Here is a 22,893-nt window from a genome sequence, read left to right on the forward strand (position 1 = left end):
CTTTTGAACAGCATATTCTTTCAAGCATTTTTGCCCTGTAGTGTTAGAGCAATGGCTTCTTGTATTAGCTGTATATTAGATTCATTTGGGATTCTTTTGGAAAGGTCCTGTCTCCAAATACATTGGGGATTAGAGCCTCCACATACAAATTTTGGGGGACACAGATGGTCCATAACATTGGGTGCAACTAGGCATTTGTATTTTGTTCATTTAAAATCTCCTTAGTTGGTTCCTAAGAAGAGAGGTTAAACCACTGCCTCAGATAAAAATGTTGGTATGGCAGATTTTAGTCCATCTTAGACTTTAAAGATGGCTTTGAAATACTGCCACATGTTTAGTATGTTGAAGGCTGTGTTACCTAAAGGAAATAGCCTTTGTTTTAAAAATGTATAATTGTCTTTTCTTTTTTCTCTGATATGTGGTGCCCTCTGATGGCCACAGGGCATTGATGGTACTCAACTGAATAGTGCAAGCCAGGGTTTTTCAACCTTGACATTGTTGATCAGGATAATTTTCTGTGGGGTTGAGGGAGCTTTGTTGTTTATTGTGGGATGTTTAGCAGTGTCCCAGTAGCACGTTTTCCTTTATAGTTGTGATGAAAATATTTCCAGACATTGCCAAATGCTTCCTAGGAGTAAAACTGCCCCTGGTTTAGAATTTCTGGTGTAAGCCCTTGTTCCTCATCACAGATGCATTCCTGAGGATTATCACCACCCATAGTCCTATAAACAGAAGGGTAAAGTTCTTTTGACAGCCAGAACTCAGGTAGATCTCACTGACTATTAAGTCTTCATTTCTCTCTGAATTAACAAGGCAGATATAATATTCCTATTTTAATCAAGAACTGAATATTACTAAAAGTACTTGGTATTTGCTATCCTTAAGTACATTAGGTGAACTAAGGATGTTCACCAATATCGAAAGGCTGCCTCTTTGATAACATGGTCAGTCATTTCAGTTTTGAAGAATACCTTTTTGGAACCATCCATCACCGCGGAATGAAACGTAAGTTTTGATGTAAATACCATATATAAAGGTAAATGTTTTTCAATTCAAAGTATAGTGCATGGATCACATATCAAAGCCAGCTCTGGAGTGTTTGTCCATAATGCAAATTCCCAAGCCTATTGCCTGGCAATATTTGGAGGTGATGTCTAGATAATGAATCTTGGGCATCCTGAGTAATTCTGTCCTCAATTTTGGGAACCACAAATATAGGTAAACTCCTATGCTGATACTACTTGCAGTGTCTCATTAGGCAGGCACCTCTGCTTTAGATTTCTTGTCAATCTCTCTTATATCCAGTGATTGTTTTGCTTTCTGTTCCCTAACTGCCTAAGTGGCTCAGAACCCCAACAGTCCCTTTTCATTATCTTGTTTTTTTTGGTGTAGATAGAAGGGACTGAAATTGGGAGGGCAGGGAGCAAGGGAGGCAGGTAGGAGGGACATCAAAGAGGAAACGACCAAAAAAAATTTTTTAAGTATGAAAAATTAAGGAGCTTTCCATAGATAAAGTTCACCTTAGGACCCTTTCTATCCCAAATAATGCTTATTTACTGCCTTACTGGACATTTTGGCTTGTAGCTTTGTTGACGTTAAGTTACAGATCAAATTTAGATGTACAAAGGCAGTGGTGAATGTTTCTAAGCTTTGAGACTGGATTGCCTTAAGTTCCATCAGTTGATTTGTGATGGAGCCACAATGGAGAATAAAAAGTCATTGAACAAGTGCGGTGTTATTTATTAAAGACTATATGTTCAGCACTATTGTGCTACACAGGGGAGAAGAAAAACTAATAATCTTACTGGGTGTATATTCCATATTAAATAGTATAGAATTATATATTAAAATCTAGTATTTCGTAATCAGTTACAATTGATCTTTGAACAGTGTGGGTCAGCTGTATAATGCATCCTGTTTAATGCTGCCACATAGCACTAATTTGTTAACAATGTTATTTTTCAAAAAGTTTCCCTAAAAATTATACATGTATAGGAGTACATCACAATACCCTGGGATTGATAGAGGTTTTCTGTGCTCTGAATGTGATCATTTTCTCTTGCAAGTGACAGCTTGGGCACATCATACTATACTCTCTTGGTCAGTGAGCTTTAGTGATCTATTTTAGCTCTTTAGCTCCTAAGCTTTCCACTCCACTGTTCTGAGTTAAACGTATCATCTCCTTCTCTTATTTATTTTGTGTTTTGGTATTTATGTATGTATGTATGTATGTATGTACGTATGTATGTATGTATGTATGTATGTATGTTTGGTTATTTATTTATTTAACCTCCAAGTTAGCGTATAGTGCAATAATGATTTCCAGAGTAGATTCCAATGATTCATCCCCTATGTATAACACCCAGTGCTCATTCCAAAAAGTGTCTTCCTTAATGCCCCTTACCCATTTAGCTCATCCCCGCCCCCACCTACAACCCTCCAGCAACCTTCAGTTTGTTCTCTGTATTTGAGTGTCTTATGTTTTGTCCCCTTTCTTGTTTTTATATGATTTTTGCTTCCCTTCCCTTATGTTCATCTGTTTTGTATCTTAAATTCCACATATGGGTGAAGTCATACAATACTTGTCTTTGACTAATTTCGCTTAGCATAATACCCTCTAGTTCCTCCATGTTGTTGCAAATAGCAAGATTTCATTCTTTTTGATTGCTGAGTAATTAATACTCCATTGTGTATATATACCATATATACCATATCTTCTTTATCCCTTCCTCTGTTGATGGACATTTGGGCTCTTTCCATACTTTGGCTATTGTTGATAGTGCTGCTATAAACATTGGGGTGCATGTGCCCCACTGAAACAGCACACCTATATCCCTTGGATAAATAGTAGTGCAATTGCTGGCTCATAGGGTAGTTCCATTTTTAACTTTTTGAAGAACCTCCAGACTGTTTTCCAGAGGGCTGCACCAGTTTGCATTCCCACTCACAGTGCAAAAGAGATCCTCTTTCTCCACATCCTCGCCAACCTCTTTTGTTGCCTGAGTTGTTAATTTTAGCCATTCTGACAGGTGTGAGGTGGTATCTCTGTGGTTTTAATTTGTGTTTCCCTGATGATGAGTGATGTTGACCATCTTTTCATGTGTCTATTAGCCATCTGGATGTCTTTGGAAAAGTGTCTGTTCATGTCTTTTGTCTATTTCTTCACTGAATTATTCGTATTTTGGGTGTTGAGTTTGATAAGTTCTTTATTGATTTTGGATACTAACCCGCTATCCAAAATGTCATTTGCAAATATCTTCTCCCATTCTAGCAGTGGCCTTTTAGTTTTGTGGTAAACTCTTTTGACCCTTAATGGCTAACAAAAATATGACAAAATAATAGTTTGGTCTTCCAGCCAAAACAACAAAGGAAATGTATAGCACTGGATGTTAAGGATATGGTGGAAAAAACGTTATGTGGAAAACATAACGTGGAAAGATGTTATGAATTTGATGGGAGAACGAACCAACGCTGGTATGATTGGAACTTGCATGAAATTATAAACAAAAGCATGTCATGACTTGACCAAATTTGGAAACTGTCCTGGAGACATTTCCTTGAAGCTCTGATTAGGTTTGTGGTTCCAGGTAGGCTTTCTAGGTACTGCTTACATTCATTCTACTAATTGGGGTTTGGTATACTGAATGTGCGGAAACATAATGGAGAGAAGTTAGAGCAGACGTTCAATGGACCGTGACTTCTAATCTGTTACTTGAAAGAATAGTAAAGATTAACGAGGCAAACATCTGGGAGTGAGGAATATGAGTGTTTTAAGAAAAGGTAACAGCTGCCTTGGAATATGGTTAGGGGTGTTTGACGGTAGGATAGTAGCTATATAGTTAACTATTGCAGGGCAAACCCCATACTTATGTGAAAAAGATATGAGCTATTTAGCTATACATACTTACCATAAAATAAAAAATAATATATTTTTAAATCTATGCTGTGTTTTCACTGGCAAACCACTAATTTCTTTAGGCACTATCACGGTGTGAAAGTGCTGTAGACGTTATCATATATTTTATTTTGGTAATAATGAATTTTCATGAATTAAACTTTAGAAGATATATCTGAGGATACAGTGAAATGGCTTGCAGTTTATCTTTTCGGTAAATTTATAATTTTATTAATTTTATTTATTAAAAACATTTTTTAAAATGTTTATTTAGTTTTGAGACAGAGAGAGACAGAGCATGAGTGGGGGAGGGACAGAGAGAGAGGGAGACACAAAATCAGAAGCAGGCTCCAGGCTCTGAGCTGTCAGCACAGAGTCTGACGCGGGGCTCAAACTCACAAACCATGAGATCATGACCTGAGCCGAAGTCGGTTGCTCAACCTGAGCCACCCAGGCGCCTCTATAATTTTATTTATTAAATACAGAATATTTTATGTTATAATACTGTATATGATAGTGTCTTTATCATAAATGTTTTATTGACTGACTTTTGAAGTGTTTGAATGACAGTACTGTAGACTGTTCACATATCTAAGGGTATATCCTGTGGTTGTGTTGTAGTTCAGTTCTCTTTAGAGAAGAATGTATGGAACTAAAGTTAAGTTGCCTGAGGTAATTTTGCCTTGCCAAAAAATTGTTGCTTATCCACTCTATTTGCCCCTAGGTGATTATGTATTCTTATTCCATAAAATGGTATTTCCAAGTTAATATTCTTAAAATATTTAAGGTCATCAGTATTCCTCATAATTTGTTTTAGAGACTGAAGTTGGGGATTTATTGTGATGTCTTTTGCTGTTTCTTTTGTTTTTTTCTAAACTTCCTTATATCTGTTCATATTTTAGGTTCCCAACTTAAGCACCCTTCCTTTTCCTATTTCCATGAGTAGTTTTGAGAGTCTCTTATGCTTATTTTAATGCTTACTTGTTGCTTCTCAAAAAGCCCAACTATTTTATAAACTATTTGTTGAGTCTCCAATTTAATTGAAAACTTTTGATGTTAGCTTTTGATGGTTTTACAAATTCATTTGGTTTAATATCCGTATTTAGTAAGGATTGAAAAATATTTCTTAGGGACTTAGTTTAAAAACATTTTAAAGGTATTACTGAGGGACTTTGTTTTTAAATTAAATGAAATTTTAAACTTAAATAATTATTTTACCTTTTGCTTCTTTTTAGTGAATTAGTACCATCTTATGATTCAGCTACTTTTGTTTTAGAGAATTTCAGGTAAGAGTTTTTGACTACTGAGATTTGTTTTGTATGTCTACCTAAGTAAGAGCCAGGAAGTATCATTCTTGGGTAGAATACAGAACAAGGATCTGTGTCACTCAGTGTGTAATCTTAGAAGAAGCAAGTTTCATATTAGAAACATATAGGTCATTTGTCTGGATTGTATTTTATCTTCAGGACAGATTGCTTCTCTATCTAGTCTGGGAAAAGAAACCATTTTTTTTATTTTTATTTTTTTTTATTTTTATTTTTTCAACGTTTATTTATTTTTGGGACAGAGAGAGACAGAGCATGAACGGGGGAGGGGCAGAGAGAGAGGGAGACACAGAATCGGAAACAGGCTCCAGGCTCTGAGCCATCAGCCCAGAGCCTGACGCGGGGCTTGAACTCACGGACCGCGAGATCGTGACCTGGCTGAAGTCGGACGCTTAACTGACTGCGCCACCCAGGCGCCCCGAAACCATTTTTTTTAAAGAAGAGGGTCCACTTAGCCTTTGCTAAGGTGGGGCGAATGGGATTATTAAGGTCAATGACCATCCCCCCATCCTCGGAAATAAGAGTGGTGGGAAGAAGTCGATTTGAGTCCATTTATCTTAGCTGGAAGTGAGAAATTGTGAATGAGAGGCCATTGTCATAAGAAATTTTATGCTTTGTAACTTGCATGTTACTTTGTTAGCTTTTACTACTTTTTCTTGAAGATTGGAAACAAAGATCTTAAAACGCTGAGGTCTTAAAGGGACTTGTTTTCAAAGACAGTTTGGAAATGGGGAACCATGAAATAAAAGGCCTTGCCTTGGGGAGAGAAATTCTAGGAGGTGATAACCATCACCAAAGGCCAAAGTTTGAGGATTAATACCTCTTTCTTTCCTTTCTTTCTCTCTCTCTCTCTCTCTTTCTTTCTCTTTCTCTCTTTATCTCTCTTTCTTTTGAGAGATATAGAGAGAGAGCACGTGAGCACCTAAGCAGGGGAGAAGCAGAGAGAGAGAATCTTAAGCAGGCTCCATGCTCAGTGTAGAGCCTGACGCAGGGCTTGATCTCACGTCCTTGAGATCCTGGCCCGAGTCAAATTCAAGAATTGGATGCCTAACCGACTGGGCCACGCAGTGGCACAGTGGGGGCTGGAGCGCCCTCCTCCATCTGTCTTTTCTTATGGGATAATTTTTTGGCTAAAATACAAACTTTCTGAGGATATCCCCACATATGTTAAGATTAAGCATATTTCTTAAGTTTTTCCATATTAGAAAAGGATAATTGTACTACAGCTATGTGAGGAAGAAGCCCATTGGGTTTTTTCTTTAATGGTAAAAGACTGCTTGTTGAAGTGGTAATTAAATTCAGGACACTTAGTTTTATTTTTCTTTATATTTTCCTTTTCCCTTGAATGTCCTAATTTTGAAACTGAAAAGATACTGCTGAATATTTCAGTATCATTAAACCTTATTTCAGAATGTAAGTATATATAAATTTATGCAGTGGAGTCTTGACTTGTTTAGCACCTTCATTTACTTGTTTAGGACTGCAAATAAGTAACATAAGTAAAGTGCTTAGAGTTTGGTTTTGCCTGTTGATATTTCACAACAGTTTTGATCTTGGGATTTGGTTGGTTTTCTTTTACTTCAGCACTTTGCGCCAGCGAGCAGACCCTGTTTACAGTCCACCTCTTCAAGTTTCAGGACTTTGTTGGAGGTTAAAAGTTTACCCAGTAAGTTTTTCATATTTCTAATGAATTTTGAAACCAGGGTCTTTCTTTCAGTGTTCTGTAGCACAGTGGTTCACTTATATGTTTAATTTGACAATTTCATTTACTTCATTAAGCAATTCATGAATCAGGCAGTATCCCATCTAACAGATAGAAAGATGCTCCCTGGTTCACTTTTCTTAGTGGAGTAAAGAGTTAAAGTAATGATAATATTACGGTTTTTTTATAGGGTAGATTACTAAGCATACCAAAAAAATGAGTTAAAATGAACAGTATAAACCTTGACATTACATGAATTTTATTTCTAGGAAGATATTTATCTTTAGATGAAATATTTAAAATTCTTATTTTAGATAATCATTTTTTAAATAAAAATAAATTATTGATACAGAAAGCCATAAAAAAATACGTGTATGCTGATTGCATACTCATGGTGCATTTCAGTGTGTTCCTTTGACCTAGGAATTTTCTGCAAATTGGCAGCTGGATGCAGTGACATGATGAGAGATATATAGTTGCTTCCTATGGCAACAGTATAAGTAGTAGTATGTTCTTTTATCACACCATGTCTAGTTGCATCTCTTATTGTGATGTTGGCAGCTATCGATGTTCATTGCCTACATCTGTTAATTCATTGGAAGTTGTAAAATAGTGATATTCTCATTTTATTTTTCATTTATTTGTAATAACTTTTATAAAGATACGCTTCTAAGAGATGCTTCCCGTTATGTTATTTGGCTACCCATGGTTATAGTTCATAAAGAAGAAACAATTTTTTCCTGTTATTTACTAGTTATCCTTAGTATTTTCTGGAAGTGATCAATTAGGTTTTTAAAAATGTCATTATGAATTCATGGATTTATACATATGTAATGTCTTTAAGTTAGCTTCTGTGTCACTTTGCTCTGACTCTAAAAGTCCCTAGTAGTGATTCTTAGGAGTTAGCTTTCTTATTCTCATATTTATGGCAAGATGTTCTAGGCTCATTATGTACATTTCCTACTCCATATCTGGAGTCAGCCATTTTATTCAAAGAGTCCTGATTCCTTTTAGTGGGAAGTGATATTTCAAGACCAAACTGGGTGCTAGGGATGCTTATTTTTATGAGGTTGGTCACAGTTTCTAACCTCCTTGGTGAAGGGAGCTAGGAAATACAGTGATAAATATGTTAGATGTTTGGAAAGGGGGAAATCTGTATTTATTTATTTAAAATTTATTAATAGATTTTGTTTTTTAGAGCAGTTTTGAGTTAAACATCAAAATTGAGTAAAAAGTAAAGAGAGTTTCATATGCCCCCTGACCTCATACGTGTACATGCTCCTCCATTATCAACATATCTTGCCCCAGAGTGGTACATTTGTTACAGTTGATGAACTCCTATTGACACATTATTATCCAAAGTTCTAGTTTACATTAGAGTTCATTATTGATACACATTTTAGGGTTTTTTTGTTGTTGTTATGTTGTTTTTAGGCCAAAGAATATAATTCGAGAAAACTGGGTAGGAGTATGGATAAAATTGAATTGGATAAGCTCCAGGGATCTCAGTAGACAAAATATATTTATGAACACTTTAAAATTGCTATATAATTAAATACTGGGTTTTTTTTTTTTTGATATATGTATTTTTTTTAAAGATAAAATAACTCATGAGTCAGTGCTTACATTTATAATTCAAGTTCAAGACTGTGGAGTGTTTTTACTTAATCTCTTTATATTACACCTGTGTCTCCTTCCATTTTAGTAATCCCTTTTTTAAAAATTATTATGTATGTATATTTTTTTAAGTTTACATCCAAGTTAGTGTATAGTGCAATAATGATTTCAGAAGTAGAATCCAGTGATTCATCCCCTACTTATAATACCCAGTGCTCATCCCAGGTGTCTTCCTTAATGGCCCTTGTACATTTAGCCCATCTCCCCACCCACAACCCCACCAAGTGCGCACAGTTTGTTCTCTGTATTTAAGAGTATCTTATGTTTTGCTCCCCTCCCTGCTTTTATATTATTTTTGCTTCTCTTCCTTTATGTTCATCTGTTTTGTATCTTAAATTCCATGTATGAGTGAAGTCATATATTTGTCTTTCTCTAATTTTGCTTAGCATAATACACTCTAGTTCCATCCACGTTGTTGCCAATGGCAAGATTTCATTCTTTTTGATTGTTGAGTAATACTCCACCACACACACACACACACACACACACACACACACACACACACACACCCGCATCTTCTTTATCCATTCATCTGTCGATGGACATTTGGGCTCTTTCCATGCTTTGGCTATTGTCGATAGCACTGCTGTAAACATTGGGGTGCATGTGCTCCTTCAAAACAGCATACCTGAATCCTTTGTATAAATACCTAGAGGAATCCTACCTCTTGAAGCCTTTGGAAATTATGTAACCAATCACTCATCTGCTTTATTTCATCTTATAGACAGAAATATTTCAGGATAGGAAGTCTTAATTCTACCATCAATTTGATTACAGAGAACTGCTTTTGTTTATATTTTTTTGTTTATGCTTCATGTTCCCCACACCCCTTCCCCACTTTCTGCCATATTAAGTAGGAGTTTTGATGTCCGAATCTTACTCTCTAGTAGATTCTACTGGAACAGCTAGTGGAAACAATATTCCCTGACTTTATATTTTGAAAAGTTTGTATTTATATACTCTAAAGCCAGTATTGCTGGATATAAAATCCATAGCTTATATTTTCTATCATTGGGTATCTTAAATGTTTAATTCCATTTTCCATTAGGTAAAATCTGATTATAAACTAAGTCTTAAAAGCATTCAGTGATATGGACTAAATGCCCAAATAATCTTTTTGTTTGTTTAAGTCCAGTAATTTACTATTATGTGTTTGGTTGTTTTGAGTCATTATATGCTGGTGTCTTTCAGTATGTAGATTTAGATCTTTTTTGTTTTTCTTTTTTAATGTTTTTTATTTATTTTTGAGAGGCAGAGAGAGAGAGAGCATGAGCAGGGGAGGGGCAGAGAGAGAGGGATTCACAGAATCTGAAGCAGGCTCCAGGCTCAGAGCTGTCAGCACAGAGCCCAGTGTGGGGCTTGAACCCACAAACCGAGAGATGATGACCTGAGTCAAAGTTGACACTTAACCAACTGAACCACCTAGGCGTCCCATCTTTTTTTCCCCCTAAGAAAATATTTCCTGAATTCTAGTTTTAAGTATTTATTATGTTTTTTTCTCTGTTTTTTTCTTGGGACTTGGTGTATTATCTGTATTTTGAGATTTCTTTTCCTGTCTTCAGTATTTATCACTTTCTACTCTTATGAGCTTTTCATTTCTTATTCATTCATTCACTCATTCATTTATTTTTTCTATTTTTATTTATTTATTTTTAATTTTTTTTTTTAACATTTATTCATTTTTGAGAGACAGAGACAGAGCATGAGCGGGGAAGGGTCAGAGAGAGGGAGACACAGAATCTGAAGCAGGCTCCAGGCTCTGAGCTGTCAGCACAGAGTCTGACATGGGGCTCGAACTCATGAACCGTGAGATCATGACCTGAGCTGAAGTCGGATGCTCAACCAACTGAGCCACCCAAGTGCCCTTCGTTCATTTATTTTATTTATTTTATTTTTTATTTAATTTTTTTTTTAATTTTTTTTTTTTTTTTTTTTTTTTTTTTTTAAATTTCTGGGACAGAGAGAGACAGAGCATGAACGGGGGAGGGGCAGAGAGAGAGGGAGACACGGAATTGGAAACAGGCTCCAGGCTCCGAGCCATCAGCCCAGAGCCCGACGCGGGGCTCGAACTCACGGACCGCGAGATCGTGACCTGGCTGAAGTCGGACGCTTAACCGACTGCGCCACCCAGGCGCCCCTCGTTCATTTATTTTAAAGTTTATTTATTTTGAGTGAGTGAGTGCACAATTGGGGGGGAAGGGTAGACAGAGGGAGAGACAGAATCCCAAGTAAGCCCTATGTTGTCAGCACAGAGCCTGACACAGGGCTCAAACTCATGAACCATGAGAACATGACTTGAGCCAAGATCAAGAATCAGACGCTTAACTGACTGAGCCACCCAGATGCTCCTCTTTTTCATTTAAAAAATTTTCCTTAGTTCACTTACAAGATCTGTTTTGTTTATTTGCTCTCATGTTCTTTTTAGTTCAGTGATTATTTCTTGAATAACTTTTTCTTTTATTTCTAATTCTTTCCTTAGTTTTATCACCTGATTTCTGAGTGTTTCTAATTCTGGTATGTTATTCTTTTATGTCCTATTCTTATTTGTTTATTTTTTTTTTTCCTTCTGCAGGTTGTCATATTGTTTTCTTAGTGTCATGGATTGTTTTGAAATGGGTTACAATTTTGATCTATTCTTTGAGTATGTTTTTCAAGAATGTTTTCATTATAAGGATGTTATTCTCTTTTTTTACTTTGGCAAATAATGCTTAACACTGAATTTGCCATCTTAATCATTTCTAGGTGTACATGTAGTATTGTTAAGTGTATACACGTGTTGTGCAGCAAATCTCCAGAACTTTTTTTACATCTTTCAGAACTGAAGCTCTCTGCTCATTAAATGATAACTCCCCCTTTCTCCTTCCTCTCAGTTTGGTAACCACCATTAAACTTTTTGTTTCTGTGAATTTGACTGCTCTAGAGATATCATCTATGTGGAATCATACAGTATTTGTCTTTTTGTGACTGGCTTCTTACATAATGTCCTCAAAGTTGATCCATTTTGTGGCTTGTGTCTGAATTCTCTTTTTAAGGCTGAACAACATCCAGTGTGTATACCACACATCATTTATACCACACATCGTTTATACCACACATTGTTTATCCATTCATCTGTTGATTGGCACTTGGGTTGCTTCTACCTCTTGGCTCTAGTGAACAGTGCTACTGTGAACATGGGTGTGCAAATATCTTTTCAAGATGTTGCTTTCAGTTCTTTCGGCTATGTACCTAGAAGTGGTATTGCTAAATCAAATGATAATTCTGTTTTTAATTTTTTGAGGAACCTCTACACTGTTTTCTGCAGGAACTACCCCATTTTATACTCTCATTGATGCACAAGGGTTCCAATTTCTCCCTATCTTTGTCAGTACTTGTTTTCTGCTTTGATAGTAGCCATCCTGATGAGAATGAGGTAGTAGTTTGGTTTCAGTTTGCATTTCTTTAATGACTAGTAATATTGAGCATCTTATGCCTATTGACCATTTGTACATCCTGTTCAGAGAAATGTGTACTCAAGTCCTTTGCCCATTTGAAAATTTTGTTGTTGGTGTTGAGTTGTAGGAATTTATATATTCTGGATATTAACCCCTTATTAGGGGTTATGATTACACATATTTATTAGATATATAATTTATACATATTATCTCCTATTCTGTAAGTTTCTTTTTATTCTTTTAACATTTCATGTGCAGAAGTTTTAAATTTTGATGTGGTTAAATTTATGTTTTTGCTTTTGGTTTCACAGCCAGGAAATCTTTACCAAATTTAATGTCATAAAGCTTTTTTCTTATGTTTTATTTTAATAGTTTTATAGTTTTAGAATTTACGTTTACAACTTTAATCTATTTTGAGTTAATTTTTGTACATGAAGTAGGGACCCGATTTCATTTGTATGTGGATATCCAGTGTCATAAGGCAATCAAAAATAAATATGGTACCTTGCTTTCTGAGAGATGTCCTGGCTCTGCCCTTCTCCTTCCTTTGTTTTTATTATTTCTCCGCTGTTTATTTTTTATTTCACTCCTAGCACTTTCTATGTAATCTCGGGAGTTATCATGAAAGGCCCTATACATTCGTTTATAATAAGAATAAGAACTTATAAGTGTATAAAATTTAGAGTGACTTAACTGCATTTAATTCTCAGACTTGTTAATGTTAGGCATCCTTGTACTCAGTTCATAATCTGTTGAGCAGCTCATTCCATTTTCAGTTGTCTGTATTTGGCTTGTGAGGCTTTTCAGTGGCCAACTCTGCCATTTTGTGCTTTTTCCTGTTTTTTGTTTCATTAGATGTCCTACAGCTTCCCTCTCTTTTCTCCCATAAAGATGTATATATCATACAGGTCTTAATGGCTGTAACTGATATATCTTTATTTGCTTATATTTTTGGGGTTGTGGAGATAACCTTTTATCTAGTTTTGTTGTAAATATTGTTTGTGAGCTTTTGGATTTTCTGTCCAATTATGTGTTTTGTTTTCTGTTTGGATTTAGAGAGTTGCATAAACTATGTTGCCATTGCTGCAATCTTTCCAGAATCCTGTGTTGAAAAATCTTAAAGCTAGTATTTTGTTGGAAGTGCAGCTGGCATGTACTTAAGATACTAAAACATTTTCCTTAAAATTATGATTAAAATTAAAAAGATTTCTAATATTATTAGCTGATAAAGATCAGGAGTAAAAAATATTCCTTTTTATTAAAAATTATTTTTAACATTTATTTATTATTGAGAGACAAAGAGACACAGAGCATGAGCAGGGGAGGGGTGGAGAGAGGGGAGACACAGAATCCGAAGTAGGCTCCAGGCTCTGAGCTATCAGCACAGAGCCTGACTTGGGCTCAAAGTCACGAACTGTGAGATCATGACCTGAGCCCAAGCCAGTTGCCTAACCATCTGAGCCACCCAGGCGCCCCTATTCCTTTTTATTAATTTATTCCAGGGAAATAGTTCTAGGAGCATAATTTAAAGATTTTTAAAAAAATGTTTATTTGTTCATTTTTGAGAGAAAGAGATACAGACCAAGCAGGGGAGGGTGAGAGAGAGAGAGAGAGAGAGAGAGAGAGAACGAGAACCCCAAGCAGGCTCCATACTGTCAGCACAGAGCCCTATGCAGGGCCCAAACTCACAAACTGTGAGATCATGACCTGAACCAAAACCAAGAGTCATGCTTCACTGACTGAGCCACCCAGGTGCCCCTCTTGGAGCATAATTTAAAAAAAGAAAAGAATCTAGCCATTTGAACAAGGATATTGATAGATTTTTTAAAATAAATATAATTTGAGATAAATTTATATTCAATAAAATTTACTAATTTTGGCAAGTTTCCACAAATATATATAGTCAAATAATTATTACCACACCGTGATTTTTATTAACCCCCCAGTTTTCTCATTTGTTTTTTAAGCTGATCCCTTCTTTCTTCCTTCCTGGCCCCTCTGCAACCACTGATGTGTTTTTTTCACTATAGTTTTACTTTGCATAATTTCATATAATGGGATCATACAATACATAATTCTTTGTATCTCATTTTTTTCACTTAACTGATAATTCCTTTATTCTTTACTGTGTATTGAGCATTTACCTCCTTTAACCCTGAAAGTTTCCTCAGGATCTTTTGAAGCATAGTAGCCTAGAAATGAAGGGGTTAGTAAGTACTTGTACTCCTCCATAGTCATATCCTAATAGACACTGGAGATGAATAATAAGAATCCTTCCTTCAATCCTCACAGTCTGGTTGGGAAAACATGTTTATATATGTAATGACAACAGTGATAGTCATTTAGAAAGGTAGACACGTGAGCAAAATACTGGAGAAATAGAGAAGGAAGTTATTATCTTTGTAATAATCTCTGTAATACAAGTTTAAACAACTTCTTAATCTTCAGACAGACTGTTATATGGAATGCTAACATATAAACATTATATAGAAATTATATTTAATTACTTTCAACATCAAGTGTTATCTTTTTCTGTTTTACTCACTTTTGGTTTTAAATATTTTTTGTCTCCTACCCAGTAAAGTTGAGGTTTTTTTCATATTTGGTGTGTTCATTTTTCATGGAGGCTGATATTTAAGAGTTTTGTGTATGTTAGAACTCCTTCTTTTTGTATGTTAGAATTCTTAACTCTTTTTTAAAAACTTTTTTTAATGTTTTATTTATTTTTGAGGGAGAGAGACAGAGTGTGAGTTGGGGTTGGGGCAGAGAGAGAGGGAAACACAGAATCCGAAGCAGGCTACAGGCTCTGAGCTGTCAGCACAGAGCCCTACATGGGGCTTGAACTCACGAACGGCAAGATTGTGACCTGAGCTGAAATCGTTCACTTAACCAACTGCGCCACCCAGGTGCCCCTAGGATTCTTAACTTTTATCATAGTTGTTGACATTTTCCTTAGTTTGAATGCCTATATATTTTCCATTTTCTTTTTTAATGTACAAAAGATTTAAATTATTAGAGATTTAAATCTGTTGGTCTTTTTATCTGTGTTACTGTTTTAATCGTAGAAGTATTTCCCAATCCAAATATGAGATATTAATGTTTGCTTCGTTGTTGCTTAAATTTTTACACTTAAGTTATCTAGAGTTTGTATTTGTATAACATCTCTCTTTCTCTTTAATTATTGATGTATAGTTGACTCTTCTTCCTTTTTTTAAGGATGGAAATGGAGTCGTTCGTGGTTACTACTTATCTGTGTTTCTGGAACTGTCAGCTGGCTTGCCTGAAACTTCCAAGTAAGACATGCAATTAAATAACAAACTTTATTTATTTTTTTTTTCAACGTTTTTATTTATTTTTGGGACAGAGAGAGACAGAGCATGAACGGGGGAGGGGCAGAGAGAGAGGGAGACACAGAATCGGAAACAGGCTCCAGGCTCCGAGCCATCAGCCCAGAGCCTGACGCGGGGCTCAAACTCACGGACCGCGAGATCGTGACCTGGCTGAAGTCGGACGCTTAACCGACTGTGCCACCCAGGCGCCCCAAATAACAAACTTTAATGTGTATTTATATGCATTCCTCTTAGGATTTTTTAACTTTTGTTAGTTACTGTATTGTTGTATCTGTTAAGATGTGTACTAGTATGGAATCCCTGGCATAGTATAGCACACACTGGCAGTTCTTTCTTTTTTTTTTTTAATGTTTATTTATTTTTGAGAGTGAGGGAGAGCACACATGAAGGGGGAGGGGCAGAGAGAGGTGGACAGGATCTGAAGTGGGCTCTGCACTGACAGCAGTGGGGCTCATACTCATGAACTGTGGGATCACAAACTGGCAGTTCTAAAACTGCCTCAGGAATACTCCTCTTTTTTTTTTTAACCCAATTTTTTTTTTAATTAAAAAAATTTCTAAATTTCTTTTTTGAGGGAGAGAGAGAGAAAAGTGGGGCTCATCCTAAGCAGAGCTCATGTTTGTTTGTTTTTTTACATGAAGCGGGGCTTGAGCTCACCCGGTGTGGGTCTTAAACTCACAAACCTTGAGATCATGACCTGAGCCAAAGTCAGATGCTTAATGACAACCACCCAGGCACCTGGACTCTTTATACTCTTAAATTTTATTGCAAACCCCAAAGAGGTTTTTTGGCTTTTGGTTTTTGTTCTTAATTTTTTTAAATTCAGTGTACGTTGGAAGGCCAGGTGTTCTTTTTTCTGTTTTGTGTTTGAGAGAGAGAGAGGATCCCGAGCAGGCTCTGTGTTGTGCAGGGCCTGACTTGGGGCTTGAACTCATGAACCAGGAGATCATGACGCGAGCCAAAATCAACTGGAAGCTTAACTGACTGAGCCACCCACATGGCCCAAGAGTTTTTTGTTTGTTTGTTTGTTTGTTTGTTTTTTTGAATATGGGTTATATCTGTTATTTTCTGAGTTAGAAATTAAAACTGAGAAAACCTTAAAAAAATGTTATAAATTCGCTTTAAAATAATAAACCTATTGTATACTAACATAAATAATATTCTTGTGAAAGATAACTATTTTTCTAAAGCAAAATAATATTTGGTGAGAAAACTTGTACTATTTTGCATTTTTTGAAATGTCTTAATGTATAGCTTTAAAAAAGACAAATGGATCCTCACATTGGCTTCTATATTCACTTTGTTGCAGTAAGTTCTTTGGTTGAAGTATATGTTTAAAATCTGGTCTCAGAGATTTTGAATATCATGGGTAGTTGGGAAAAGTCGTGTTTTTTTTTGTTTTGTTTTTGATGAGATACAAACAATTCATATACCATAAAATTGACCTTATAAATAAGTATACAGTTCAGTAGATTTTAGTATATTCAGTGAGTGCTGTAACTATCACTGATAACTAATTTCAGAACTTTTATATCACCCCATGAAAAAACCCATTAGCAGTAACTTCCCTTCCCCCTTCTTCCCATTTCTTGGGAACCACTAATCTACTTTTTTTAAGGAGGAATATTTAGAAAAGCAGTTTTAGATAATTGTGAATTTTGATATTACACCAAAGTTGAACAAGTTGTAGTTTGTTGAATGTAGTTTGTAATGGGGAATCTAGAACCATATCAGTGAATTTTATTTTACTCTACTGCAGTAAAATTTGTTGATGTGGTATGAGATGTCTGTTTCTAGCTATGATGGTCTAATAAGGAGATAACCCTTTCTCCTACAAAAATCAATAAAAAGAAAGAAAGAAAAACAACACTTTCTGGACATGAGGCAACAAAGGAAAGCAATCCTTTAGAAATAAGAAACAGATAAGCTGTATGATTGCCTCACCTTATATAGCCTTGAGAGAGTTTTCAGTCTGTAACATAGGGAGGAGGAGCTGAGGTAGAGTCTGGCAGACGCTTTGTGTTTGAGTGTCCAGGAAGACCAGTTTAGCTAGAATGTGTTGGACAGAATTCCAGAGAGGGGAGAGCTCCACAGAGAACTCTGGAGATCTGTAGAGGGTTCCCTTAAATTTAGTGTTCTGCAGAGTACTGATCAGGGCACATGTCTGAGGAAACTATCTGAGGTCGGGAAAGAACCATCTGAAAGATTAGAGGGAGTGGTGCCTGGTGCCCATAGGAGGTAGTAATGTGTCTGTTCTTACAACTGTAGTGGAGAAGCTTGTAATTCATGGGCACTAAATACAATAGTCAGGAAATTGTTGCTTCAGTAATGGAGAACTATTAGTACTAGACTGAACACTGCTCCCAACCCACCTAACAAAGAAAAAGCAAGGCCTGAAAGATCTTGTAACTAAATTGTGTCCCAGAACAAAGTTCAAGAAAATTTATAGGATCACAAAATGTCTAGCACCTGAAAAAGTCAAATTTACAATATCTGATGTTCAATCAAAGATTAATTGACATGTAAGGAGGCAGGAAAACATCAGAAATGAGGAGAGTAATCAGTCAAAATTGAGCAAGAACTGTTTTTTTTTTAAGGATGATTTTAGGCTGATTATTTTTTTAAAGTTTATTTTTTTATTTTGAGAGAGACAGAGACAGCGTGAGGGGAGGGGCAGAGAGAGAGAGAGAGAGAGAGAGAGAGAGAGAGAGAGAGAGACTGAGAATCCCAAGCAGGCTTCAAGCTGCCTGCACAGAGCCTGACACCAGGCTCAAACTGGAGAAACTGAAATCATGACCTGAGCCAAAACCAGGAGTCAGATGCTTAACCCACTGAGCCACCCAGGTGCTCTAAACGATTTTTCTTTATGCAGATTACTTCTGTTGATGTTTTCAGAATTAGAAATTAAAACAAATTGATCTTTTATTCACTAAAAACAATTAAACCTATTGCATATTAAATAATATTTTTCTTAAAATTTTTTTTAAATGTTTATTCATTTTGACAGAGAGAACATAAGTGTATGTGTGCAAGTGGGGGAAGGGCAAAGAGAGATGGGGAGAAGAATCCCAAGAAGAGTCCAAGCAGGGCTTGATCTCTGGAACCATGAGATCATGACCTGAGCCAAAATCAAGAGTCAGACGATTAACCAACTGAGCCACCCAGGTGTTCCTCTACTTTTCTCTTAAAGTAACACTCATCATTATATTTAGGGTCTACATGGATTATCCAGGATAGTTCCCTCATTTGAAGATCTTTAGCTTAATCCCAGCTGTATACTCTCCTTTTTTGCTTGAAAAGTTAACAATCACACATTCCATGGATTAAGATGTGGATATCTTGGGGTAGGGGGTAATATTCAGCCTACCGCAGCCATAAACTATAAAGCCACTATTAAAATGACAAAGACATATTGCTAATAAAGCAACAAAGGGGATAAAATGGATTTACAAACAAATACTTAAGGCAGAAAGAATTAATGGGTAACAAAAGAACAGATGGGATGAATACCCAAATGTATTCGTGTGAATTGTCTCACTACCCAGTTAAAAGGTAGAGATTGTTGGGGCGCCTGGGTGGCTCAGTCGGTTAAGCGGCCGACTCCAGCTCAGGTCATGATCTCACGGTTCGTGAGTTTGAGCCCCGCGTTGGGCTCTGGGCTGATGGCTCAGAGCCTGGAGCCTGCTTCCGATTCTGTGTCTCCCTCTCTCTCTGCCCCTCCCCTGTTCATGCTGTGTCTCTCTCTGTCTCAAAAATAAATAAAACGTTAAAAAAAATTAAAAAAAAAAAAAAAAAGGTAGAGATTGTCAATCAGCCTCCCCTGATTGACATTTATAGACTGATCAGACAGTAGCAGAAGTGCCCAGATTGTTTACCAAGAGAGGCCGTATTCTGGGATATAAAACATATCTCAATAAATTCAAAAGGATTCAACTCATTCAAAGTATGTTCTCTTGCCATCATGGAATTAATTTAGATATTAACATACTGTATTTTGGAAATCTGAAATATTTGGAACTTAACACATTTCTAAATAACTCTGGATCAAAGAGGAAATCATAAGGGATTTTTTAAAAGTATTTTGAACAAAAAATATTTTGAACCAAATGAAAATGAAAGCATATTAGGATTTGTAGTGTGCTGCTAAAGTAGTAAGTAGAGGGAAATTTATAGCAATAAATGTCTATATACAGTTGACCTTTGAACAGTATGGGTTTGAACAGTGCAAGGTTTGAACTGCAGGTTCATTTATACACAGATTTTTTTCAATAAATACAGTAAGTACAGTATTGTAATTGTATTTTCCTTACCTGTTTCTTAACATATTCTTTAGCTAACTTTGTTGTGAGAATATAGTATATAATACAAATAGCGTACAGAATACACTTAATCAACTGTTTATGTTATTGGTAAGGCCTCTGGTCAACGGTGGTCTATTAAATTTTGGGGGAGTCAGAAGTCATACATTTTTGACTGTGTGGGGATCAGGGCCCCTAACCCCCCTGCATTGTTGAAGGATTAGTTGGTAAGTGAAAAGCAGAAAGGTTGCGAGTCAGTGATCTCAACATCTACTTTAAAAAACTAGAGAAAAGAAAAACAAGTTAAATGGAAGGTAAGCTGAAGAAAGGAAATTACAATAAAGATCAGAGCAGAATGCAATGAAATAAAAATTGAAAAAGTAATAGAGAAAATCATTGAGATGAACACAAAATTAGACTAAACCTGCATGATTGTGAGACTTACAGTAAAGCTACAGTATTAATATAGCATAGTATTAACATAAGGATAGAAAAATTCATCAATGGAATATACCACGTTCAGAAATAAACTCACATTCATAAGCACAACTGATTTTTGATACAGATGCAAATGTAATGCTGTGGAGAGAGTATAGTCTTGGTCCTTGAACATTTGGATATCTATATGCAGAGAACATAAACTGATACCCATACCTCATACTACATATGTAAATTAGTGAAAATTGACCATAGTCCTAGATTTAAATTCTAAAACAAAAAAACGTATAGAATATCTGTGACTTTGGGTTAAGCATTGCTGTTTTAGTTACAAACCAAAAGTATAATCTTTAAAAGAACACATTTATTAGACTTCATGAAAACCATGAAGTTCACCTCTTCAAGTTACATAGACTTTTATTCAGAATATATAAGGAACTCTCAAAACTCAGCAATTAAAAAATAAACAAGCTCCCTTCCCCCTGGGGACAAAACATTTGACATCTCACTATGAAAGATATATTGATGGCAAAATAAACCTATTTAAAGTAATTAATAGAATTAGCCATTAGGGAAAAGGAAATTTACCAGCAATACACTACCAGTATACCCTATTGCATTAATCATTAGGGAAATGGAAGTTTATAAACAGTATGATACCACTATATCCTATTGCATTGGGTAAAATTAAAAAGATCATACTGGGCGGGGTGCCTGGGTGGCTTGGTTGGTTGAGTGTTTGACTCTTCATTTTGGCTCAGCTCATGATCTCACAGTTCGTGAGTTTGAGTGGGCTCTGGGCTGTTAGGAGCCTGCGTGAGAATCTCTTTCTCTCTCTCTGCCCCTCCCCTGCTGTCTCTCTCTCTTTCTCAAAAATAAACATTTAAAGAAAGAAAAAAGATCATACCAAGTATTGGCAAGAATATATAGAAATTTGAAGTCGTGTACCTTCCTCATGGGAATGTAAAACAGTAACTACCACTTTTATAAACTATTTGGTGATTTGTTAACAAGCTAACTATACACTTGCTACATGACTCAGCTAAGCCACTCCTAGATATTTACCCAAGAGAAAAGGGACTATATGTCCACACAAGGATTTTTACTCAAATGTTCATAGCAGCTTTGTTTGTAATAGCCAAATAGAATCAACTCTATTTTCAATCAACAGCTGAATAGATAAATAAATTTTGGTGTGTCCCTACAATGGAATACCACTCAGCAATAAAGAGTTATGAACTATTGATACATGCAACAATATGAATGGTTTTTAAATTATTTGTGAAAGAAACTAGAATATGTATATATGATTCCACTAATGTAAAAACTCTAGAAAAATGCAAACTAATCTGTAGTGACAGAATGCATGTATATAGTTGTTTGGAGATGGAGGGACAGACAGGGCTGGGGTTAGGTGAAGGAAAATGGTAAGGAAGGGAGCACAAAAGGCAGAGGAAACTGGGAAAGGATGTGTTTTGTATCTTGGTTGTAGTAATGGTTTAATGGGTATGTATTTATGTGTATGTGTGTATACATATAAAAATTACCAGATTGTGTAACTTTCTTTGTTATACTTCATTAAAGCTATTTACTCAAAAAACAAACAACAATGAGAACTTAATTGGTCTGTCTTGTATTTTGTTTTTTTTTTGTGGGTGTGTGTTTTAAATTTTAGAGAGCAAGTGTGAGGAGGGGAGAGGGATAGGGAGGGAGGGAGGGAGGGAGGGAGAGAGAGAGAGAGAGAGAGAGAGAGAGAGAATGAGAATGAGAATGAGAATGAATCTTAAGCAGGCTCCGTGCTGAACCCAACAAAGGGCTCGATCCCACAACCCTGGGAACATGAGCTGAGCCAAAATCAAGGGTTAGATGCTTAACCAACTGAGCCACACAGGGGCCCCTAATCTGTCTTATACTTGGAATGGATGTTTTACTCATGTATTGATCATTTAGAAAATAATAATTTACAGGGGCACCTGGGTGGCTCAGTCGCTTAAGCGTCTGACTTCGACTCAGGTCATGATCTCACAGTTCTTGAGTTTGAGCCCTGCATTGGGCTTTGTGCTGACAGCTCAGAGCCTGGAGCCTGCTTCGGATTCTGTGTCTCCCTCTCTCTCTGCTTGCACTCTCTCTCAAAAATAATAAACATTAAAAAAAAGAAAATAATAATTTGCTAAATATACAGTTGACACATTTCATCATGTGATATTAAAGAATTACATTCATTGATATTACCATTTTTTATCAGGAGAGTCTTCAAGTATTAGAAAACTTTTTTTTTCTTTTTAACGTTTATTTATTTTGAGAGAGCAAAGGGACAGGGAGAGAGAGTTTATTTATTTTGAGGAGCAAAGGGACAGGGAGAGAGAATCCCAAGCAGGCTTTGCACCGTCAGTGCAGAGCCTGACACGGGACTCAAATTCACAACTGTGAGATTATGACCTGAGCTGAAATCTAGAGTCAGACGCTGAACTGACTGAGCCATGCAGGTGCCTCTGTTAGAAAGCTTTTAAGCTCACGTAGCACCTCCAGATTTTCCAGAGTTAGGACTTTTTTATTTCAAAGCTTGTGTTTTGTCATTGGCAACCAATATTGGAAGTTTTTTTCTTTAGATGTTTTGGTCCAGAAAATGTCTGCCAGATATCCACAACTGAATAACCATTGTTTATTGTTGTTCTTTTAATTTGATATTACACAAAAAAAGTGACTAGTGAATTTACAACTAAGTTAAAGTTATTTACCCAAGACAACCATTGTACATGACTATACAGCAAAAG

General features: G+C 36.1%; 1 protein-coding gene across 5 annotated transcripts in view; it reads left to right on the top strand.

The window, feature by feature from the left end:
- Positions 1–22,893, top strand: part of TRIM37 (tripartite motif containing 37) — a 147,329-nt gene that overhangs the window by 43,579 nt on the left and 80,857 nt on the right. For all 5 annotated transcript variants that reach the window (XM_011289105.4, XM_011289104.4, XM_045044727.1 and 2 more), the window contains exons 10-12: positions 5,131–5,181; positions 6,805–6,886; positions 15,250–15,326. In XM_011289105.4, the coding sequence (XP_011287407.1) occupies positions 5,131–5,181; positions 6,805–6,886; positions 15,250–15,326 (210 nt within the window). The remainder of the gene's footprint in view (positions 1–5,130; positions 5,182–6,804; positions 6,887–15,249; positions 15,327–22,893) is intronic.

Source organism: Felis catus, chromosome E1, assembly GCF_018350175.1.
Source record: "Felis catus isolate Fca126 chromosome E1, F.catus_Fca126_mat1.0, whole genome shotgun sequence".
NCBI classification, from domain to species: domain Eukaryota; kingdom Metazoa; phylum Chordata; class Mammalia; order Carnivora; family Felidae; genus Felis; species Felis catus.